General features: G+C 32.8%; 1 protein-coding gene across 4 annotated transcripts in view; it reads left to right on the top strand.

Annotated features, from left to right (window-relative positions):
- Window positions 1-21,554, top strand: part of LOC130441391 (rap1 GTPase-activating protein 1) — a 990,184-nt gene extending 968,630 nt beyond the window's left edge. For 3 of the 4 annotated variants that reach the window (XM_056775055.1, XM_056775056.1, XM_056775058.1), the window contains 3 exons: window positions 10,326-10,755; window positions 11,907-12,260; window positions 15,740-21,548. In XM_056775055.1, coding sequence (XP_056631033.1) covers window positions 10,326-10,755; window positions 11,907-12,260; window positions 15,740-15,880 — 925 coding nt within the window. In that variant the 3' untranslated portion in view covers window positions 15,881-21,548. Of the gene's footprint in view, window positions 1-10,325; window positions 10,756-11,906; window positions 12,261-15,739 lie in introns of all 4 variants that reach the window. The other variant, XM_056775057.1, reaches the window with a different exon arrangement.
- Window positions 21,555-22,422: the final 868 nt, after the last annotated feature.

Genomic DNA, 22,422 nt, shown 5'->3' with positions numbered 1-22,422 from the left:
AATGCGGCGATTTTTTGAAAGCGAAAATTTTACTTTACGCTCAAAAAACACGAATAATTTTTTCTACAGTCGTATTTTTGATAATTGAAACAGTTTAATATCTTGGGTTCTAAAAGAAGTGGATTATTATGTAATTTATTAATGTTAAGTTGAAAGTACTATTGTTAAAATTATTTATTGCAAATTTTGATACGGAAGAAATTTTTCTATATCTATACATTCAATAAGAAATTGTTAATTGAGACTGAAAGAACAGTTTAAATAGTGACAAAGGACCGATTCCTTACAGAATTCCTCCTTATTAATCAAAGAATAATTGTGTCTCACCGAAAAGGTTTTCCCACTGGAATTATTTTTCGCCGAAGAAGGCTCTCTGGTGGGAATTTGATGTTAAAAAAAAACAACGAAATTTAAAAGCCCGCATTTCTCTACTAATGAAAGTAATTTTTATTACTGTTATACATATTTCTATACTTAGGTATTCGAAAGTTTCGAAATATATTAGAATCAGTACACTATTGTGTTTAATTTTGCCACAATCCTACTACGAAAACGCTTATAAACTAGGCAATTACTTCCTTCTAATTTGCACACACATATTATATATTCAGGTTAAAACTTCCGTTTTCTGATGTCCATTTGTCATTGTTTTCGATTTCTATTGTTGGAGTTTCACTTAGTCCTCGTTCGCTCATTGATCGTTCTACTTCGTCCATCCGTGTTTTCTTTAGTCTTCATCTTATTCGGTTTTCTGCTTATATCCATCTCATTATTTTCTCTATTAGTCTTGCTTCTGTCAATCTGTGAATATGCTCGTTATTTATTTTCTATTTATGTTATAACTTTTTTCTTCATCCATTCGTTCCTCAATTCTCTCATTAACCTAACCTAACCAATCTTGATGCCCTAAATGCCGTTTTTATGAGAGATGGACGCAACTAGGTAGCTTCTATGCTCCTTTTCATTTGTCTTTTAGTCCCTTCTTCTCTGATCCATATCTCATCTTATATTAAGTATTTTAATGAACTATTTTGATTCAACAACTTCATCATCATTTTTTCAAAGACTTTTAATACATTCTAGGTTATATTTCTATTAATATGTGATAATTTTGCTGCCCCAGTTATTGATTTACTTTCTTAATATAGTTTTTGATTACTTCTACTCCAGCAATTAAATTTTGCTCCGCTTCTTTCGAAACATTATCAAAACCATTATTTTATTCCATAATTCTATCTTGGATGGATGTTGGAAAACCGTTAAATAAACAATCATTAGCTTTTCTATTTTGTTAAAGGGTGAACCAACTACGTTAAATGTAACCAATAATAAATGCCGGTTATAAATTTCTTCTTCTTCTTTATTTAATGTAAGCAAAATGTAATTTAACGTTTTCAAGCTGACCAAGGAGATGTTTCCACGTCAAAAACGGTTGAACATATGGAAAAATTCGGTGATCTTGGTCGATCTGACCGTCGGCTATATAAATTGAAAGGTTTAAGGCAAATTTTGCATTAAAATTTTAACATGAAAAAAGTTTGTGTTATAATGTTACGGCATTCCGTACTGATCGTCAAGAGGTCCTTAGCCAAGTGTTAGAGCATCCACCTTTTCACTGGATCTTGCACCGTGCGATTTGTACCTCTTTTCTAATGTTAAATATGCAATAAACGGAACAAGATTTGAGTCTGTAGAACCGGTGAAAGAAAAAGCGACGCGCCCCCTGAAGAATGAACTGTCAGAAAATTACTTCCTGCACTGTTTAGAACAATGGAATATTCGAATGGAGCGATGGAGCGATAGATGAGGGGTGTATATTGAAGATGATAATAAAAAAATATAAATCATATCAAATTGATAATGTATTACGTAACAAGAGTTGTTAGTAACCCATTACATACGAAGTGAAAAATTTTCTGCACGAAGCCGCGCAGGGAGTGCGTAATGGGCTTACAACTCGTGTAATGTACTATACTTTTTCTACGCTCATTCATGCATGCTACTTAAGAAAACGTGCCCTATTTGTAAAGCAATTGTATAATGTGCTGCCTACATTCAGGAGCATCACTCTTTCAATCCTAAATATATCTTCGCTAATGCTGCAAGTTTTTATGTTCTTTAATTGACTAAATTTGTGTAAATAGACCAACTAAAGTCTTACGTAAATAAAAATTTGATTGTTATTTAATTAAACCAAGAAGTTTTGTTCTCAAAACGCACATGTATGTTATGAGATCTCATTACGTCATTTACAAGGAATGTTGACTTTAGATTTTTGACGTTTACAGACATGGGCGTAGAAAAAATATTTTACACCACCAGTTTCTCTATGTAATAGCCATACCTCATCAGTGGATTGGCTTTTCAAATTATCATTAGTTATTGTTTATCGTTTCATTCAATTGTTATTTTAAGATAAAAAATTGTTCGTCTGATATAAAATTTGTTATTTTGACATAAAAAACCTAAAAATCCTAACGAATGAAAGACATTTTTCCTTATTTTTAGATGGTTTGTTATAGCTACCAACTGACTTTTCAATATTCGAGACTTTAATTCGAGAAAAATATATTTCAAATATAAAGAAAAAGAAATCAGTCTACTCCAAGAATTTTCGATGCATACGATAAATGCTGTTTTGCAATTTACCTTTCGACACGCAACACTAGGTTTCCTGGTAAATTTGTGACCTCATTTCCGTACATACACTATTGCATTCGATTTGCGGTCCTTCGTAAATCCTACACCAACTTACCATAACTCAATTTATCGATTCGGATTTTATTTTGATTTTTTTTTTGTTTTCAAAGCCAGAACGGCGGACGTTTAGTATTTCACTCCGCCTTTACCGTGATGGAAATACGAATTTTGTGCCGTAAAGGCAACGAAAAGTTGAACCGACTCTTGAAATTGAAAATAGAGAAGTTATCAGATCCGGCTTAAAGGAAACAAAATGAATTTTTTGGCGAAAGTTGCTAAATACGTTTTTAGATTATTGGAAATATATTCTCACGAAAGATATGCTGTACATAAGAGGGCGTGATTTTTCAATAAAAAAGTTACTTCCAGTACAGCATTGACATTATGATGCGAGCGAGTTTTTAATTAACATTTACCGTCGTTAGCACCCACCTTGCAGATACATGTATATATTTAGAGGTTATGGTATTAAGACCGCTTGACATAGTGAAAGACAACTTGCAAGAAATTACTTGCAATTTTTTCAAAAGTCAAAAATTTCACATATTGTATTTATATTGCATGTTCTTTTGAAAAGTTTCTTACTATGGGATCATGACTGTCCCTAACAAAAATTCCATAAGTAAATCAAGCAAATTCGTAGCCCTCAAACTTTATTTAACATTTTGTTGGCAGTTTAAAAATGAAACTAACAAAATTAAATGAAATGAACAAGAAAAAAATGGTCAGTGAATAACTGGCAATAATGATATCTGTCTGACTTTTGGAGCCCGAAGGACAGGTTGGTTGTTACGCGAAAAACTAATAGACTAAAAATTGTAGCAAATCGATAATGTTGCAAGTGCGAGATCTTGCATGAAATAATCAGCTGAACTTCATCCACGTATACAAGAAATACTGCGTCTTGCATCGCACTGCACGTTGTATTGCATCATATCAAGCGGTCTTTATATACACTGCGACCAAAAGGATTTAATGTGCCCCCCTTTCTTGCTGCTATACTAGGGATCCAATGTTTACAGCTGATCTGTTAATTCTAAGTCCAGAATGTGGGATTCATACTCTTCCCGGAATTCTGTAGTGTTTATTTTATCGATAGAATGCAGATAGAGGTTTCATCCTATGTGCAACAAATCTGCACGTCGCATTATCTGCCTTTAGGTGCCTATTAAGGCGACAGTGCCCCGATAGGACTCCTGTTTGTATTCGTACATTATTCTTACTTAGATTGATACATTCAGCAGATCTTTCCTGGTTATAGTTCCCAGAAGAGTCTTCATCTGTCTTAGCCCCCGTAGGTTGCTCCTATTTCCCTTCTTTTCCAATGCTTTTTCTATTTTTCTTAGCTGATACCACAAAAGGGTTCAAGTTCCATGAAGGGTTTGTCTGCCCTCTCTTTAGCGAGCTTATCAGTTGTTTCATTTTCCTTCATTCTAATACCGAAATCTATTGTAGAATAGCTTCATTTTCTTGCCTAGATCGTTTATTTTTCTAGGCAATACCAACCTAGTTTGGATTTAATAATATTGGAGCTCAAAGCTCTAATCACTGCTTGGCTATTGGGCATGATCTCCTGTTTGCGATAGTTCCTCTCTAGATTGAACTGGACATATCTTTCATTTGCATAGATTTCTGCTTGAAAATGCTTGATGTGTTGCTTTCAGAGGGTTTTGTTCTAGGTCCATACACTACTATTCCAGTTCTGTCTGCTGCTTTAGACCCTTTTGTATACCATTTAATGGCATTTCTGTCCATTTCTTGTAGGTATAGTGTTTTAATTTCGCTAAAATTTTTCCAGGCATCGTCCTGACGCATGTCCCCGGTTTGGTTATTATTTAGAGACGGTTCTTCTTTGTTCAAAGCTCTAATCACTGCTTGGCAATTGGGAATGATCTCCTGTTTGCGATAGTTCCTCTCTAGATTGAACTCGACATGTTTTTAATTTGCATAGATTTCTGCTTGAAAATGCTTGATGTGTTGCTTTCAGAAGGTTTTGTTCTAGGTCCATACACTACTATTCCAGTTCTGTCTGCTGCTTTAGACCCTTTTGTATACCATTTAATGGCATTTCTGTCCATTTCTTGTAGGTATAGTGTTTTAATTTCGCAAAACTTTTTCCAGGCATCGTCCTGACGCATGTCCCAGGTTTGGTTATTATTTAGAGACGGTTCTTCTTTGGTAATTCCGTCTCTGAACATTCTAAATGATGTTTTTCTGTTACGCTTTTTAGTGTACTATGCTGAGAGGTAGAAGATTTGGAATCACTTCTAGAACCACCTCGCAGATACACTATCAATTAGAAGTTCTTGCCGACTCCTTAATCCATTTAGTAAATTTGAAAATTATAAACTAACAAATTTCTCTTTCAGATTGTCATGCGAAGGTCGAAACGGTGCCCTAAAAACCAAAAATGTTGTTATTTTCAGCGGGTTTAGGTTCTTTGTTGTGAAATGATGAAGTCCAAAGTTGACAAAATGTTCAGTTTATTGAACAGTGTTTCAAAACAATGTAGACAAAAATCAGTACCTAACTTTTACAATTTAAATAAAAAAATATTCAGGACTTTATATAAATATTTGAATACAAAAATAAAGCTTAATTTGATACGAAATGAACATACCTTTTGAATGGTTTGACAATACTTGTTTTGATTAACAAAACTCTTGCTAAACTAAATACTTAACAATTCTTGAGATTACAAATTGAATAACGTTTGCCTGTCGCCATAATATTTCGCCTGCCAACTTAACTAAATTAAAAATGAACATGGTTACCAACTTTGACTTTATATAAAACAAAAGGTAAGGTAAGAATAGGGTCAAGGCTGGGAGAGGTCGAGTCATCTGTCAATTTGATCAATTCTCAACAAAAAATAATAATGTCCGTTATTAGTTTACTTTTTACGAGCGCATGTTTATATTTTGTCGGTGAGTGCGAGAAGTTGAAACTTGCAAGTACCGTCTAATTTGTTTATTATTCTTTAACTGTCAATTATTCCTTTGTTATTATTATCAATCTCACTTCTCCGTTAAGTAGCCCTCGTATAATCATATTAAAAATCAAAAGGGGTTTTAACTTCACCCTCAACATGCTAAATTTGACCTATAATCTGTTTGGAAAGCATGAAGGTAATAAATATGAGAGTATTTTTAATATTAAGGTTAATATAAGAAAATTAAAAATTTCGATTGTAAGGTTGTCCAAAAAGAAATTCCGCGAGGAGCACCACTTACATCAAATATTGCAACTTCACAGCAACACGGTTTATAGAGTTCGGTTCTGTTCTAAGTAAAGGAGCAGAAAATTAGTTCATGATTTATTTTGCAAAGAAGTAATGGGCTTAATTTGCCTTTTAAATGTATATATCTGTTACTTATACGGCATTCTGATTTTTATCTTTAGTTTTAAAAATCGCGAATTCAAAAGTAACTGGGTCAATTGACTGTAAATATCGCATACATTTCACTCGGTGGATTTTAAATTTTAATGACAGAGGTTTGTTTTGCAGAAACAAATATCGTTTTAAATATACTTAGTAATATGAATAGTTTCTTGACGTTTTTGGCAACATCATGACCAGTAAAAGTTTTATCCTTGACCATGTTCATAGAAATATATTTCTTCTTTTAAATTTTCTTTGTTGGAACCTGTTTAAGAAACCCGAATAGTATAAATATTGATGGTTCTTGCGAATTCGTCTACCTATGTTCAGCAGTTCAAGTTATAAGATGTCAAAATTATCACCATCGTTTATGTTTCTAAAAGTTCTTGATTTTAAGTCTCTTCTGTTTTAAAATTAATTTTTTTTTGGTAGTTTTTGAAAGATTTTCTTTATAAACATATCATATCAGTGTCAATATCATATTTTGTCGTCAATTTTTATCTATCTTCTAAAAATTATTGAAAAAAAACCTAAAATCCAGAACATTTAGAAACATAAACATATCAAAAGGTCTAAGAAATAAGAAATTGAAGATATTGGTTTATTAAATGACGGGTATATGTAGAAAAATAAAATCGGAAAACCGATTGGTCAAATTAGACATATTATCGAACTAGTTCTGCCTTCTACGAGATCACCACTTTTCTATTTATTTTTACGAGACATTTCATAATGTCCTACGAATTTCTTAACTGCCTTAACCAAATCCTTTTCCCTCAAATCCACCACCATATATCGAATATTAAACTAAGGATTTTTTCTAAGGAACTGCCATGACCACCTCTGTTACCAGATTTAAATCCATTTGAATATGATGGAGAGTAGACTGTTCAATTTGCACCACTTTCCACAGAGTATGGTGCAGTTTAAACTGCTTGAAACGTGTATAGGATCATAAATTTCATTCTTGACGTATAATTAACTTTCCTCAAAACTCTGTGCATAATATTAGTTTATAAATGTTGCAACGGCTTATTATCATCACACAATTATGATCATATACCCTTAAATGTTATACTGTAAACTCTGTTTACACCAACACTCACAATTATACTGTTGCGTTTCGATAACTAAATGATTGTCTTCAGGGACTGAAGCTAAACTAAAACCTAGTAACTTGACTTACATGTTTTAGACTAAATTTCCCCACCAATAAACCTTCTCCCGCGAAAATTAATTCCAGCAGGAAAACCTTCTTGGTGGGAATCTTCACATCTATTCCTTGAGCAATCCTAAGGATAAGAAACCAAATTTGGAAAAGAGTAGTGTGGTGATTGTGACGGGAAGTATATTGGGCAGACTAAGAGATGTGTCATTGCTTGGTTTAAAGAGCACATAGCTCATTTAAAATAAGGACGGACCGGAAAATCGGGTATTGCTAATCAAGCTGCCAGTTATAATCATAAAACTGATTAAAAATTTTATCCAATAATAAATTGTTGAATGCATTTCAAAGCAGCTAAATGTAAGATCAGCTGAAATAGGGGCAAATTGCTTATTCCTCACGGCACCCACTCTATAGTTTGGTAGTCAAGGAATGAATGTGAGGATTCCCGCTAAGGAGGTTTTCCCGCTGGATTTAATTGTAGCGGAAAAAGGTTTATTGGTGGGAAAATTTAAGTCGAGTAATTAGGTTTTAGTTTACCATCAGTCTCTGAAGAGAGCGTTTGAATATCACCAACGGTCCCAGAAATTCCAACTTACACGCCTAAATGTTCTTCAATGTCATTTTAATCGAATAATTACACATTATAGTGTTAGGTACCTAAAAATCATTAATCTTTCGCATCACTTAAAAAGTAAGGTTATATTGGATCGATTACTATTTATAAAAATGGAAAAGATGGAAGATATTTGCGAGTTTATTCATGAGCAAACACTTGAGAATAAATGGAAAAAACTGCTATAAAAGGAGTTATGAACGATGCTTCTACAACGTAAACAAAAAATCTGCAATATCATCATTATGGACAAAATATTCAGCAAATTAATCGCCTAATTGAAAACGGTAAATGGTATAAACATAAAGTAACGTTAAGAGTTATATATAAAATAAATTGAAAATAGAAATAATTCAGAAAGTTACTACGAAATAAGTTACAATGAACAATATTGATGAAACACAACAAAGAAATATTTAGTCTACACATGATGTACTATAATCACCAAAAGTTCTTACAGCCATATTTGATTCAACACACAATTGATTATTAATGTCTTTCGCTAACATATATTCTTAATAACGTGTTTTTCTACCTTTTCTCTTGATTTTTTCAAATTTATTGTTCACTCCATATGAGTACCAGTGGTATATACTTTGATCAAAGCAGAATACCACTTCCCGAGAAGAGTCTCCAGTCAAGAACTTGAAGGTTGCAATATCGAAAATGTACATCGAAGTCAAATATCACATTGCGTCCTTAGATTATTTGAGATACAGTAAATTGATCGCCTTTTTGAAAATAATCGAATTACTTATCAATGCAAATCGTCCAATGTCACTTCATCTAAGTACCAGTTCTATAAAATTTAACTGATGCCGAAGGGAAGTCTTCAATTTTACAAAACGGAAATGAAAGACAAGTATACGGCAAGTTAATTACCTTTTTTGGAAGAATTCTAATGTCCCATTAAATAAAAATTGTCCAATATAACCCAATCTGATTACCAGTTGTATATACTTTGATTGATACAGAAGAAGAAAAGTCTTCAACTGACAACTTGGAGACAAGTATCACATAAAAGAAACAGAGTAATTCTTTGAGTCTTTAGATTATTAGAGGTATGGCAAGCTGATTACTCTTTTGAAACAAATCAAATTTAACCAAATCTGATTATCAGCTGAATATACTTTAACTGAAGCCGAATGCTTGCTAAGAAAGAGTCTCTAGGCAAGGTAATCAATTGGTAATCAAATATCACATAAAAGAAGCTAATTCCTTACGTCTTTAGATTATTGTAGATACGGCAAGTCAATTGCCTTTTTGAAAGAAAATATTGTCAAACAATTTGCAACGAATCCTTCCGTAGCAACTTCAAGTGAAATTTCAATTGCAAGCTGAAGCTGTTTTGTCTTCAATGTTTTATTTATGTGATTAGTTTACTCAATCTTAACAAACAATTAAATCAATTTGAGTGCTTTTCTTCGTGTTTTATTAACCGCATTAAAGTGAAACAAGTAGTTGAATCATGACGTTATAATAGTAACGTTTTTCTTATTTATTCATTTAAACTATAACGGTGGGGTGAATTTATAAACCTTGTCTCTTACTTAATTTATTTACACGTTTACATTAGACACTATTTATAATAACTACTCACTATATTTCGTTCACTATGACATTCAATTATATACTGACTGCTTGCTGCTAAACAAGCACGTATTTATACTTAAAAAAGTTCTCGATAATTCTAGAATGGAAACAAACAAATAAATGAAAAGGTCTTCTTAGGAAATCTGTAGCTCATATAAGCAAATCGCCGCCGTATATATAAAAACATGTTTAGAAAAACGATAACAAACGCTTTCTGGAACTTTTGCGCCAAATTTTATATTCTTCTTCCATCATAACCGAACAGGGCTCTGTCGTGAACGAGTTCGTGAGAATATAATGTAGATCTACTAATTCCCTTGCAAAATAAATGAAAACACTTGGTATCCCTTTCTATAATAGTTAACTCGTGCAGTTTGGAATATTTCCTGTAACCTTGTTTTCACAATTTCACGATTGTTCGATTACTTTGAGCTAACAAAAAATGATTAACAATCGATAACTGTGACATAGATGTGCAATGTCCTGTGATATAAAATTAAAATTTGATATTTATTATTAGCGCTGAACTTTTTTGACACACTATTAATGTATAATCGAACTCTACTCAGTATTCTCATTGGTGTCGAAGTAGTAAATTCTTGTGATTATTGATTAGATAATAAATTTGACCTTACTATCTTTGTGATCATTTTGCACAATATTTAACAAAAATTTATGTAGATCACGACGAGTTTCTTGCTTTCTATCGGTATTAGTTTTGATTGGACGCTATTTTGATTATGATACATTTTGCAATACATGTTTTTGTAGCTAAATTATTATACTTCAATTAAAAATTATTCTAGTACGACCAAAAATTAGCCCATTAATTGATTAATTTCATACAAGGTTTGTTTACTTCTTTTCAGATACAAAGTGAGTGTTACAGCACGAGATGATGTCCCTTTCTTCGGACCAACTCTTCCTACGCCCGCCATTTTCAGACACGGCCCAGAATTCAAAGAATTCCTCCTTACTAAATTGATAAACGCTGAAAATGCTTGCTATAAAGCCGATAAATTCGCTAAATTAGAGTTACGCACCCGTACGTCTCTTCTACAATCTCTAACCGAAGAGCTCAAACTTAAAACTAACGAGTTTTTGGGTGGAAATGCTAATTTGACACCGGGCACACCGAAAAGCGACTCCGGTCCTGGATCAAGATTTATCGATTCTGTGAAGAAAGCTTTAACCTCCAGAGTAAAACCCAGTCAAAGTGATAACAATTTGAATACCAATGGACATGACAAATTATCTAAAAAAGGATCACAGCCGACAATACCCGAATGTACACCATCTGTAAGTATAATTTTTTTCTAACTTATAAGATAGAGATAGAGACAACCGCTCTGGATCATTAATTTATTATCGAAAAATTTACAAAAGTTTTCAATTTTTTTGGTAAGTTCCCTCATTACTTACAAATTTTTGCCACCTCTCGAGAAGCTTTTTGATGCCAGTACAGAAAAATTCCATGTACAACTCGGACAGCCATGTTCGCACAAACTCCTCTATTTCGTCATCGACCTCCGAGGGCTTCTTTTAGTGGTCAAAACATGTAGAAATTGCAGGGTAATAAGTCCGGACTGTATGGAGATGTTCTAGTATCTCCCATTTCATTTCTGATATTGTATAGAGCGTGATTTATGAAGCGCTACGTGCACAGGAAGTCTCCGTCGGTCCCAGATACAGTACACATAATCTTACCAGCGGACCTGGTTGTCTACGCTTTGACTGACGTCTCTTCCTCCTGTTTCCTCCTCTCTTTAGTCTTCCGTAGTAGAGAATCGCGTTAAAAACCGACCCCTTCCGCCTCTTATTTTGTCAGCAAACAACAATAATTTTCCAACCGTATGAATTTTTGCTCGAAGTTCAACAATTTCAGAACCTGTCGCGTAGTTATTTTGCGATACTGGAGGTGTTCGTGGATGATACCAACATTTATCCAACGCTCCTCCAATTTTGTGTGTGTGTTGCTGGTTTCGCGGCCATCTTCGAACGCTTCAGTCTATTTAAATACAACAGACCTACTCAGGCACTCACTGTCAAATTTATTTCGTAAACGCTGAAGAATTTTTGTGTTTTTAATGCTTTCCCATATCAAAAAAAGTTGACGTTTGACGTTCACTCATAGTCGTAGCACGTGCATAGAAGATGTGTTTGCGATAAAACTATATTACACTTTTAGTAACGAGCCCAGTTAACTAATACATGAACAAATCGTGACTTTCAGAACTAAGAGGCACACCATCTTCAGCCTTTATCTCAATCATATTTGAACGCCTTCGTAGAATCGAATGTATTAAAGCGAGCTAATCGATACTCAAAGAAGCTTAGTACAAATTTGGAGTTCACAAGGTCAACTCCGCCTCGACTAGTTCATTACATTAGCTCATCTTATTTTTTCGATAAAATGTTCACGTTGTGTATTGAAAACATATTATTTCCAGAGCGGCAGATCCATTTCCAAAACATCTATGACGTCTAATAGTAAGAAGAGCGGAAGTCCGACTTCTTCGACGACATCATCACCCGATTTAACGGCACATGCTCACGCCCGACCGGCTCTATCCGAGGCCAGTGACGACTCATCGCTGACCAGCGAAGACTTGGAACATCTGGCAGGTGGATATATCGATAGTGACACTGGTTTGGAAAGCATGTCCAGCGCGGAAACAGCTGCCAAGGCTTGCAGTGTTTGTCAAGATAGACCTGGAAGTACGTCCGGACCTACGGCTGAATCTTTAATGCAAGAAGTGGTACAATTGAAGTGTGACAAGCTAGATTTATTAAGACAGAATGTGGTAAGTCCATTTTTAATATAATGTCGTATGCTTTGCACAAAATCGAATGAGTAGAAGAATTAAAAAAAAAACATTTTCTATAAAAAAAGATCTTTCTATGTTATAAAGTGCTCCACAAAACTTAGGAGAGTTCACAAATTGTGGGAGATGCTATTCATTAAATATTTTTTTATGTAAGAGTTTGTTTGCCCTTGTACGCAATATACGAGTACTTGCAACATTCTTCTACCACTTTTGCATGATTATAACTTACGTAAATCTGAACAGTCATGTCTCTATCAAGTACTAACAATTCGGTACTCCCCAAACAGCAATTGTACTACCTCTGAACGAATAAAGTTTCTATACTGCTCTTCGATTTCTCGACACTCGAGTCCATACATGAACACGCCAACTATCGGAAAACCATCCAAATCTCTACCCACACATAACAATGTCCACCTTAGCCCAGCCGTTGTAAAACTCCTATGAATTTCTCTTTGTAAACAATCCAAATATCTACCCGAACATACCAATTTCCACCTTATCCCTGCCGATCTAAAACTCCTATGAAGTTCTCTTTGTAAACCATCCAAACCTTCACCCAAACAAAACAATTCTAACCTTAGCCCAACCGATCTGAGACTCCTATGAATTTCTCTTTGTAAATCATCCAAACCTTCACCCAAATATACCAATTCCCACCTTAGTCCAGCCGATCTAAAAGTCCTATGAAGTTCTCTTTGTAAACCATCCAACTTCACCCAAACAAAACAATTCCAACCTTAGCCCAACCGATCTAAGACTCCTTTGAATTTCTCTTTGTAAACAATCCAAATATCTACCCGAACATACCAATTTTCACCTTATCCCTGCCGATCTAAAACTCCTATGAAGTTCTCTTTGTAAACCATCCAAACCTTCACCCAAACAAAACAATTCTAACCTTAGCCCAACCGATCTGAGACTCCTATGAATTTCTCTTTGTAAATCATCCAAACCTTCACCCAAATATACCAATTCCCACCTTAGTCCAGCCGATCTAAAAGTCCTATGAAGTTCTCTTTGTAAACCATCCAACTTCACCCAAACAAAACAATTCCAACCTTAGCCCAACCGATCTAAGACTCCTTTGAATTTCTCTTTGTAAAGCATCCAAATATCTACCCTAACTTACTAATTCCCACCTTAGCCCAGCCGATCCAAGACTTCTATGAATTTCTCTTTGTAAACAATCCAAATATCTACCCAAACATACCATTTCCCTCCTTACCCCAACCGATCTAAAACTTCTATGAAATTCTCTTCTCAAAAGTCTCCAAGAACATAAGTAACTGCGCACATTGTTTGAAGTACTCTTCAAATACTCTTCTAAATACTAGAGGTATTCAAGAAATTACTCAGGAGTGTCTCTATTGGTAAATACGGTCAGAAAACATTTAAGTGCGAGACTGGTAACCCTTGGTATTACATTTTAAGATTTTTTTTTCACGTTTCTAGTTACTCAATACCCACAGAAAAGCCGCGAAACGAGATATTTATGTAAATATATAAATAAAGATTTATGAACGTCCCCAATTTTGGGAGATCTAATTATATATTTATATAACATCATATAAAAATGAATTTTCAAACTTAATTTTTTTTAATGCTTCAATTACATTAAATTCGCCTCAAAGTATGATTAATCCTAAACATGTATATCCGTATCTGTCCTCTATTTTCTGTTCTTCCACTCCACTTAATTATTCCCACTTTCTCAAATCGGAAGTTACCTCTCCTACCCATTCCTTTTTTCGCATGTCTCTTCTTCTTCCAACTCCGCCTCTGTCCATTTGTGCTCTATCGGCGTAATTAATCTCGTTATAAATTTCCACTCAGTGTTTATTCTTCTTCTTCATGACTCATTATTCTCTCTCTCTCTCCCACACATCTCTTTTTTAGCACTCTTCTGGGTTAGTACCCAGGACTCACACCCATACCGTACAATAGGCTTAATCATCGTTGTGTACAATCTTATATTTCCTGCTCTGGAAATTCATTGTGCTTTTCGAATATTATTGAAGGACCTCGTTGCTCTACATCCATTTTCTATCAGATTTTCCATCTCGTTCGTCCCATTATCCTTATAGTCGAAAAACTCAACTTTTTCCAAATGATATACCTCGTTTTCCGTTCTGTAATTTGATGTTTTCGCTGATAGATTAAACATTCTGTTTGTATTTGCGCTTTCCTTGTTATTACTTTCAATCAGAGGCTAAAAAGTGAATTGGTTAAGGTATGTCAATGCTTCAGTCCTTTCTTCCCTTGAAAATTTTCTAATAATCTTCCTTCGGACAATACTTTGATCTCATTTATATCCAGAATCAGTTTCAACATTCTTATCAGTTCTCTTGGTACACCTAAAAATTCTAAAGCTCCTCTCTATTGTATCGTAAGCATGCTTATAATCTATGAACAGTACTTCTTAGTTATGTGTTTCTTATTATTCTGACGAAAACTTCGTAGATCATATCCAGCAGTGTTATGCTCCTGTTTTTTTCGCAGCAGGTCCTGTCACCTTTCTTATAGATAGGGCATATTATATCGTTACTCCAATAATCTAGTAACCGCTCTTCTTCCCAAATTCTGTTATCAGTCTGCAACATTTCCCTTTTGTGTAACTCTCGGACACCTATCATCGTTGTGATACCATTTTCTCCTTCACTTTTCTTATTTTTCATTTGCCATATTTCATGTTTTACCTCCGTGTCTGAAGGATGTTCTGCTTCCTTTCCATTCTCATGCTCTGTTGCCTGTTGTTCCATGATATCGGAGTCTTTACTGTTGTCATTCAGTAGATTATCAAAATTTTCGGCCCACTTTTTTTAATCTCCAATTTTGCTTCCTCTTTATCTCTACAGTACCCAATTGCTCTAGAGTTTCCACTTTGTGCTCTTCTCATCTCCTGGTGAAGATTTCGTATTTCTTTATTCAATATTTTTCTTTTATTGCTTCCAGATTCTCATTCCTTTCCATTCTCATGCTCTGTTGCCTGTTGTTCCATGATATCGGAGTCTTTACTGTTGTCATTCAGTAGATTATTAAAATTTTCCGCCCACTTTTTTTCATCTAAAATTTTGTATCCTCTTTATCTCTACAGTTCCCTAGTGCTTTCGGGTTTCCACCTTGTGCTCTTCTCATCTCCTGGTGAAGATTTTGTATTTCTTTATTCACATATTTTTCTTCTTTTGCTTCCAGATTCTCTTTCATGGATTTTTGCCTGCTTTCTTGTTTCATCCTATTTTATTTTGTTGCTGTCTGTATTCTGATTTATTAGTTTCTCTTATCTAGCATCAATTGTTCGTGAAGCCAATCCTTTCCTGTACTTCCATTCCTATTGTGTAAGCAAAATCAAATAAGTAAATAAACATATTTGAATCACGAGGCTGTATATACCCTGAGAATTATTTGTTTATATATTTGAATTCGGCATAAATATAAATTATTTTTTGTTTTAGAATTGTCAGAGAGATTTGAAGAGGTTAAGAGAAAAGGAGTTGGGTCTGCAAGGGGACTTAGCTCAAGCTACTAAGGAAATATTGAGGTTGAGGGAACTATTGAAGGATTACAGTCCTAATGGTGACAGATCCCCAATGTGAATTATATTTTGTTTCTCTTGAGCTCGATCTAGTAGTTTTTGAAACAAACCCCATTGTTTGAAGCGTTTTTTGCTTTCAAATTATATTTTCAGTTGAATTACACAAGTCTCACTTTTTCAATTTCATATTGATATAAACTTGATAGCAATTATTATATACATGAACATCTATTATTTACACTGTTCAATTTTCATTTTTTACAAATTAAGTAGTGGGATTAACTGTGGTTTACAAAAAAAATTCAACATCACACGAACTCTACTTGTGTTAGCATTCAATTTTTCTTCTTTTTTTTTTGTTTTGTGATATTTTTATATATTTACGAACCTGTATTAATTTTTTTTTCTTTTGAGAATTTTTATGTTTTTAGTTTTTAAATAATTTATTGATGTACAATTATTGTGTATATTATTATCAAAATGCAAAGTTTACCAACGGCTCTAGGTTGTGGAACTTTTTATTTCACAAAATTTTGGCGGTTTTTAACCTATATTTAAAAAAATCTTTAGTCTAACAAAGAAAACCCATTGTTGAAAAATGTTTCTAAAATGATCAATATCAATTTAATCTTCATTGCCAAGGGTTCATGTGTGTATCTCTGTTGCTAGTAAATTGATGCAACCTTTACAAGATTTTTTTCAGACCACCATTTATTAATTGAACCAAAAATTTTCTAATAATAAAAGGTTTAATATATTTTAAAAATCGTCCAAAACGCATTTCTTGATAAAAAACCATTACCTAGGGTAAACATAATTATACCAAAGTTAACATTCCCCAAAAATTCTGTTTCAGAAAAATTTAATTATTTAACTTAGGTGTATATAACAAAGTATTTAAATAGAGTTTAAGTTTTTTTTGTATTTAGAAAACATTGAGGGAAATCTAATTTATGCAGATATTGTTATAGATTCTCTTTATTTTTACTTTGTTCATATTTTTTAAGTTTGTATAATGGAGTTGTTTCAAATTATAAAATATCTGTGAAACATCTGTCATTGTACCAATTTCTTGTGAATTAAAAATCCTAATTTAAGATTTAAAAATAGCCTGGGGAGAACCACAATTCAAAATTCAGTTATGGTCTAAATTTTTACAATATACTGACTGAAAATTTGAGATTGGTAGAAGGAGACCATTTTGTAAAATGAAAAAATCAGGAAAAAATTATAAAGCTTGTTAATCTAAAATGATGGCTGTATAATAACGTTTAGCCGTGTCAAACAACGATTGATTGAAAATACTGGATGCACGAAAAACATTTTATAGCACAATTTATTAAAAAACCTTGAAATGAATTAACTTATCTTGCTTGGATTATTGCTACACAGCTTCTTGGTACACTTGAAATGATTTTTTTCTGTTAGTCCAAATAACAGATCTAGAACTCTTATGGATGCTGTAAAGCTCTAACCTACTAACTTGAATTGTCCTATAAGTGTTCTGCCGTATTAAGATCAGGTCATTGCGCTGGATAATAATTCAAAGTACAAATATATACATGTAGGCAAGCATTAATAGCATTTTGTTCCCTATAAATGAGAAAAATGGTATTATTTAAGATTCTGAAATGTCTACTATGTGCCAGTACATTCTTCACGTGAAATATTTCACATTTCACGTTGCATAACTCTTAATAAAGTTAGAATACAATACCGCAGAATAATGCAAACTTTCATCAATAATTCAACCTGTTACTGGTGTTGTAAGCCCAGTATTCTTTCACTTTTTCATTGGATTGTATTACATTATCCACAATTTCATCTTTCTATCCAACGTTTCTTATTATACTTTTATCCCGCATAAGAAATCCCATAATCTGGTTCTGCGTACTGGTACTGGTACTTGTTATCTTTCTGAATTTCATAGAACTTTGTCTATGAACATATGAAAAGAGTGAGCTTTCTTTTGGATTGTGGTGTTACTAAAGTCATCAATCGATAGTGGCTTTGTTCCTAGTTTGCTGTGTCCTTTTGCCCATATGAGAACATATAAGATTTGACTTAGGAATTACTCCAAATTGAGGACTAGAATTTATACTTTCAAAGTGTATTCCATCAATGTATTGGGTTGTAATTCATCATCCACAATTTCGTCTTTATCTTTCTATTCAACATTTCTTATATTTTTATCCATAAGAAATCCTTTAACCTGTCTACTTGTGGTAAATTGTTATTTTTCTTTATTGGTTAGAACTTTGTCTATGAAATATAAAAAAAGTGAACTTTCCTTTGGATGGTAGTATTACTGAATTGATAGTAGCTTTCTTCCTAGTTTTCTGTGTCCTTTTTCTCTATTTTATAACGTAGAGCAAAAAAACACAAATATTTCTGTCATATGAGAACATACATTACTTGACTCATGAATTACTCCAATTTGAGGACTAGAAGTTTTACTTTTAAGGTATATTTGCCACAAATATATTGGGTATCATTGTTGTAACTTCTACACCTCATGCTAGTTTTATAAAATATATTAAGAGTGATCTCGAGCTCAATAAAGATTACCCTTCATAACAAAACAGTGAAAAATTCTTGATGAAGAAAACAGTCATTAAAATTTAATCAAACATCTCATTTTTGTACATAATTATCAATATTATATATTTTTCTAGGTATTTAACTAAGGTGACCATAAATTCGAAACACCAAAGCAGGACACCAACCCGAGTTTTGGTCCAAAAAATACCTTATACTTTAAGTACTTTATAATTATAAATTTCCTCTATGTAGTACGTTTGAGACATCACATTATCTTTTAGTTAAGACATTTTAAAATGATATTAGCTCTATACAATGAATCAATGAGTATTTTCATATCAAAATTTGAGGCAAACTTCTAAAGAGGGACATTTGACTGCACCCACAGGAATCTTGGGGACGCGTTAAATCGGGACTGTCCCGCCGAAATCGAAACGTCTGGTCACCTTATATTTAACTATATTCCCACAACTTGTTCTTAAGTTTACACTTTACAGTATAAAAGCTCAAAATAAGGGTCACTGAATGTCAGTTTCATCTTTTTGGTATGGTTTATGATTATTTTATAGCTGATCCCTTGAAACCTTTTTACAGATAATTAGCTTATAAGATATGTTTTAACAGATAATAATTTTGAAACAACTCAACTTGCAATATGTATTACTAATATTTAGAATGATTAGTAGGTTGTGTACATAAAAAATTTCTCACTCGCTTTCTATTTACTAGTTCATCTAAGTAAAAAAATGGTTTTGTTATGTAGAAAAAAATTTATGTATCTATGTGTTGTCTGTATACATTAAAATTACAAATTTACGCTGCATGCTTGAATTTTCAGATGTTGATAATGTGAGATACTTCCACGTTACACAATATACCAATATTTGGTTGATGGTAACTTATTTTAAGTAAACTACATTTATTGAAGTATAGCTGAAGAGCTACTGGTTATAATAATACGTTGTTTCAATAATATAAAATATTTGTTTTATATCTGGACTATGTTAAATCAAATGTAAAGAGATCAAAAACATATGAGTAGTGTCTATTCTAAATGTCATGCTAAAAATACTACCCTTAAAACGAGCACTGTGCGTATGGTATACATACTTCCTATTTCCTATCTTTTCCTGCCAGTTTATAACTCCTATTCTGCTTCGGTCATCTTCCACCTCTTTTAACCATTTTGTCTTAGGCTTGTCGCGTCTTTTTCTACCACCTTGATCTCATTGCATCATATTGAATGCTATAGATTTTGTTCCTTCTCTCCATACATATCCCCCAACGACTTAACACGCTGAGCTTTGATTTTTCTTATAATATTTTCGACTCTCAGTAAATTTTTCTCGGTTAATTCCTATCCTGTATTTCCCTTCACTAACTTTTACTTATTCTAATTTTGTTTTGATTTATTTTTTCCGTTCTTCTCAATTTTTTTTTATAATTTCTTGTTAGTATTATTGTTTCAGCTGAGTACATCATTACTGGTCTTATCATTGTTATTTATTTATTCATCTTCAATTGTTTTGTGAGTAGTTTATTTTTCATCCTTTTTCCTATCTCAGTACTCCTATCTCCTCTATTATTGAACAACGCTAACTTTCACCCTTTGACATTGTTTTCCACATCTTTGTCTCCATTATGGATCTTATTTTGGTTACAAGTACTATGTAATCAGTGTGTCAGACAAATGGTTCATTGCAATTTATATTTCCTCAAAATATTCTAATAGATTTATACTTAGTGGACCATCTAGTTTTATAAAACAAGGAAATTTTGGTTAACATATTTTCTGTGATATCGACTTTCGCGAAAGAATTTAAGTACTGAACTTTGCACATCTTGAATTTTATTCAAGTCCTTGACTACGTGATGACTATGTGATGTAGAATGAAACGTGACGCTCGATCTGAACCTGATTCTCAAACATAGAGCATTGTTCCGACTTAAACAAATTCACCAAGCTTCACCAAGCATTGAGAAAAATAATAAATACGGAAATTTATTTAATATTCAGTTAATTTTTAGGAGGGGGACAAGTGTCTTGCTTTGCCTACCATTCCAGTGCCTATGCTGACACACTTTTTAATATCCATGTTACTGAGATTACTACTCTCTGAAGATGATAATTTACAATAAACCAGTAAACATAATTTATTCTAAATTATGGAAAAATGTTAAAAATACAAATTAAACCTGTGAGGTTATCAACTTTGTAGTATATCTTTCTATCCTGTTTTTATTTTGAACCAATCTTGGATGGAAGTATCTCATTTTATGTCCAACAGTTTTTTTTTCATATTTGAAAATTCGAACAGCTGAACTAACAAATATTTTTGGAATATTGGTATTTGTGAGGAAATTAACAAAACTATTTTCACGATGTTAGTCCATATTAGGATTCTAGTATGGGATGTATTTCCTATATTATGTGTACTTAATGTCTGTCAGGGAAAAAATAGCATTTTTGTTCACAAAAGAATATTCACAACAATTTTATTCAACTATCAGATAAAAATCACAATTATTTGTGTCCATATTTATTTTCATTCCAAACTTACATAATAATCTGAAAAAATATCAATAAATAGTAAAAAGATTTTAAACCAAATATTAAACTACTATACCAACTTTTTTAGGCCTCATAGTCACTTATAATTGATGCAGAAATTTTAAGTACATTTAAATAGATGGGACAACTTCTGGGTATATTCATTTTGTAACAAGAAAATGCTGTTTTATTTTCTATTTCATCAAAAAGAATTTCTTTGAAATAGATATGTTTCAGATGGTTTTCTGTATATATATTATACACAATATCCAAAGAATATATTTCTTATGAGAAAAACGATTTATTTTTTTTTTGTTTTGTGTATAATATACATAAAATTTTTCTTAGCTTATTTTAAAAGAACTTGTTACTTTTTAGAAAGTATTGCTCGATGTCAAAACTAGAATAAATTTTATTCTTCTGCTTTTTAACCACGATTTTTCTTTTCAGATTGTCATTTTAGACAATTTTATGAATGAAAGTAACATGTTTTTATTTAAAAAATGCTTTATTATTGATTAATGATGCAATAATTATTAAGTGTTCTTTTTGTACAACTTAGTTAACTGTTTTTATGTACCTTGATTATTTTCTTATTGATGATACTTGCAACATCAGAATCTAATAAAATATGTATGTCAGATTGCTTTTTATTATTCATACCTCATAAAAAATCCATTACTTCAAGCGAACGAGTACTTATACTACGAGGGCTGTTACTTAAGTTTTCAGATATGGCAACACTGATGTGAATATGTCAAATCTGACATTGCTTTCATAGAGCTTGACATTTTTTGACAGATATTCATATATTTAATACTTCTATATAGACAGTTTCTATAAGTGGAAGTTGTTCCGACTAAGGTCAATGGTTTCTACACTTGAAGAATGGGTTGATGCGTTTAAATCACATGTAACTCATTAGAAATGGAAAAAATGCTTCGACAATTATCAAAACTTAGGTAGCAACCCTCGTATCAACAAAGTTGCAACTTGGGTAAGTACTTAGAGAAATGAAAGGATAGTGCTAACAAAGTGTTGTTAGTCCAATCTGCTTAAGAATATTTCAATAGAATAAATGTTTAAAAATGATCATATCATATCACATTTAAGACCATGTGCTGTGCATAGTATGCCAGACCCACTCACAATTCTTCATGTCCTTGTTGTCCGTGTACTGTTTCATGTAGATCCTGATGTGTATATTGTTGCATCATGCCCACTTTGTGCCCCTCATCTTCCATGCTGTGTCCTGGTATTTTAGTCGTGTCTTAGCTTTACCTGTGTAGCCTGGTGTGTTCTATTGTAAACTCCAATGTAGCTTACTGTATCCTTGAATATCCTGTGATATTGCAGTTTGCTGTGTTTAAAACTGTGCACTGGTGTATCCTGCAATAGGCGTCTCTATCTCACTTAGCGTCCGGGTGCTGGAATGTGTACAACAAACAGTACTCCAAGTTACCACAAACTGTATGTGTAGCAAACAAACACATTGTAAGTATTTAACTACT

The sequence above is a fragment of the Diorhabda sublineata genome, chromosome 3 (genome assembly GCF_026230105.1).
Source record: "Diorhabda sublineata isolate icDioSubl1.1 chromosome 3, icDioSubl1.1, whole genome shotgun sequence".
Classification (NCBI taxonomy): Eukaryota; Metazoa; Arthropoda; class Insecta; order Coleoptera; family Chrysomelidae; genus Diorhabda; species Diorhabda sublineata.
Note: the sequence above shows the minus strand (reverse complement) of the source record. Positions and strands in the feature narration are given on the sequence as shown.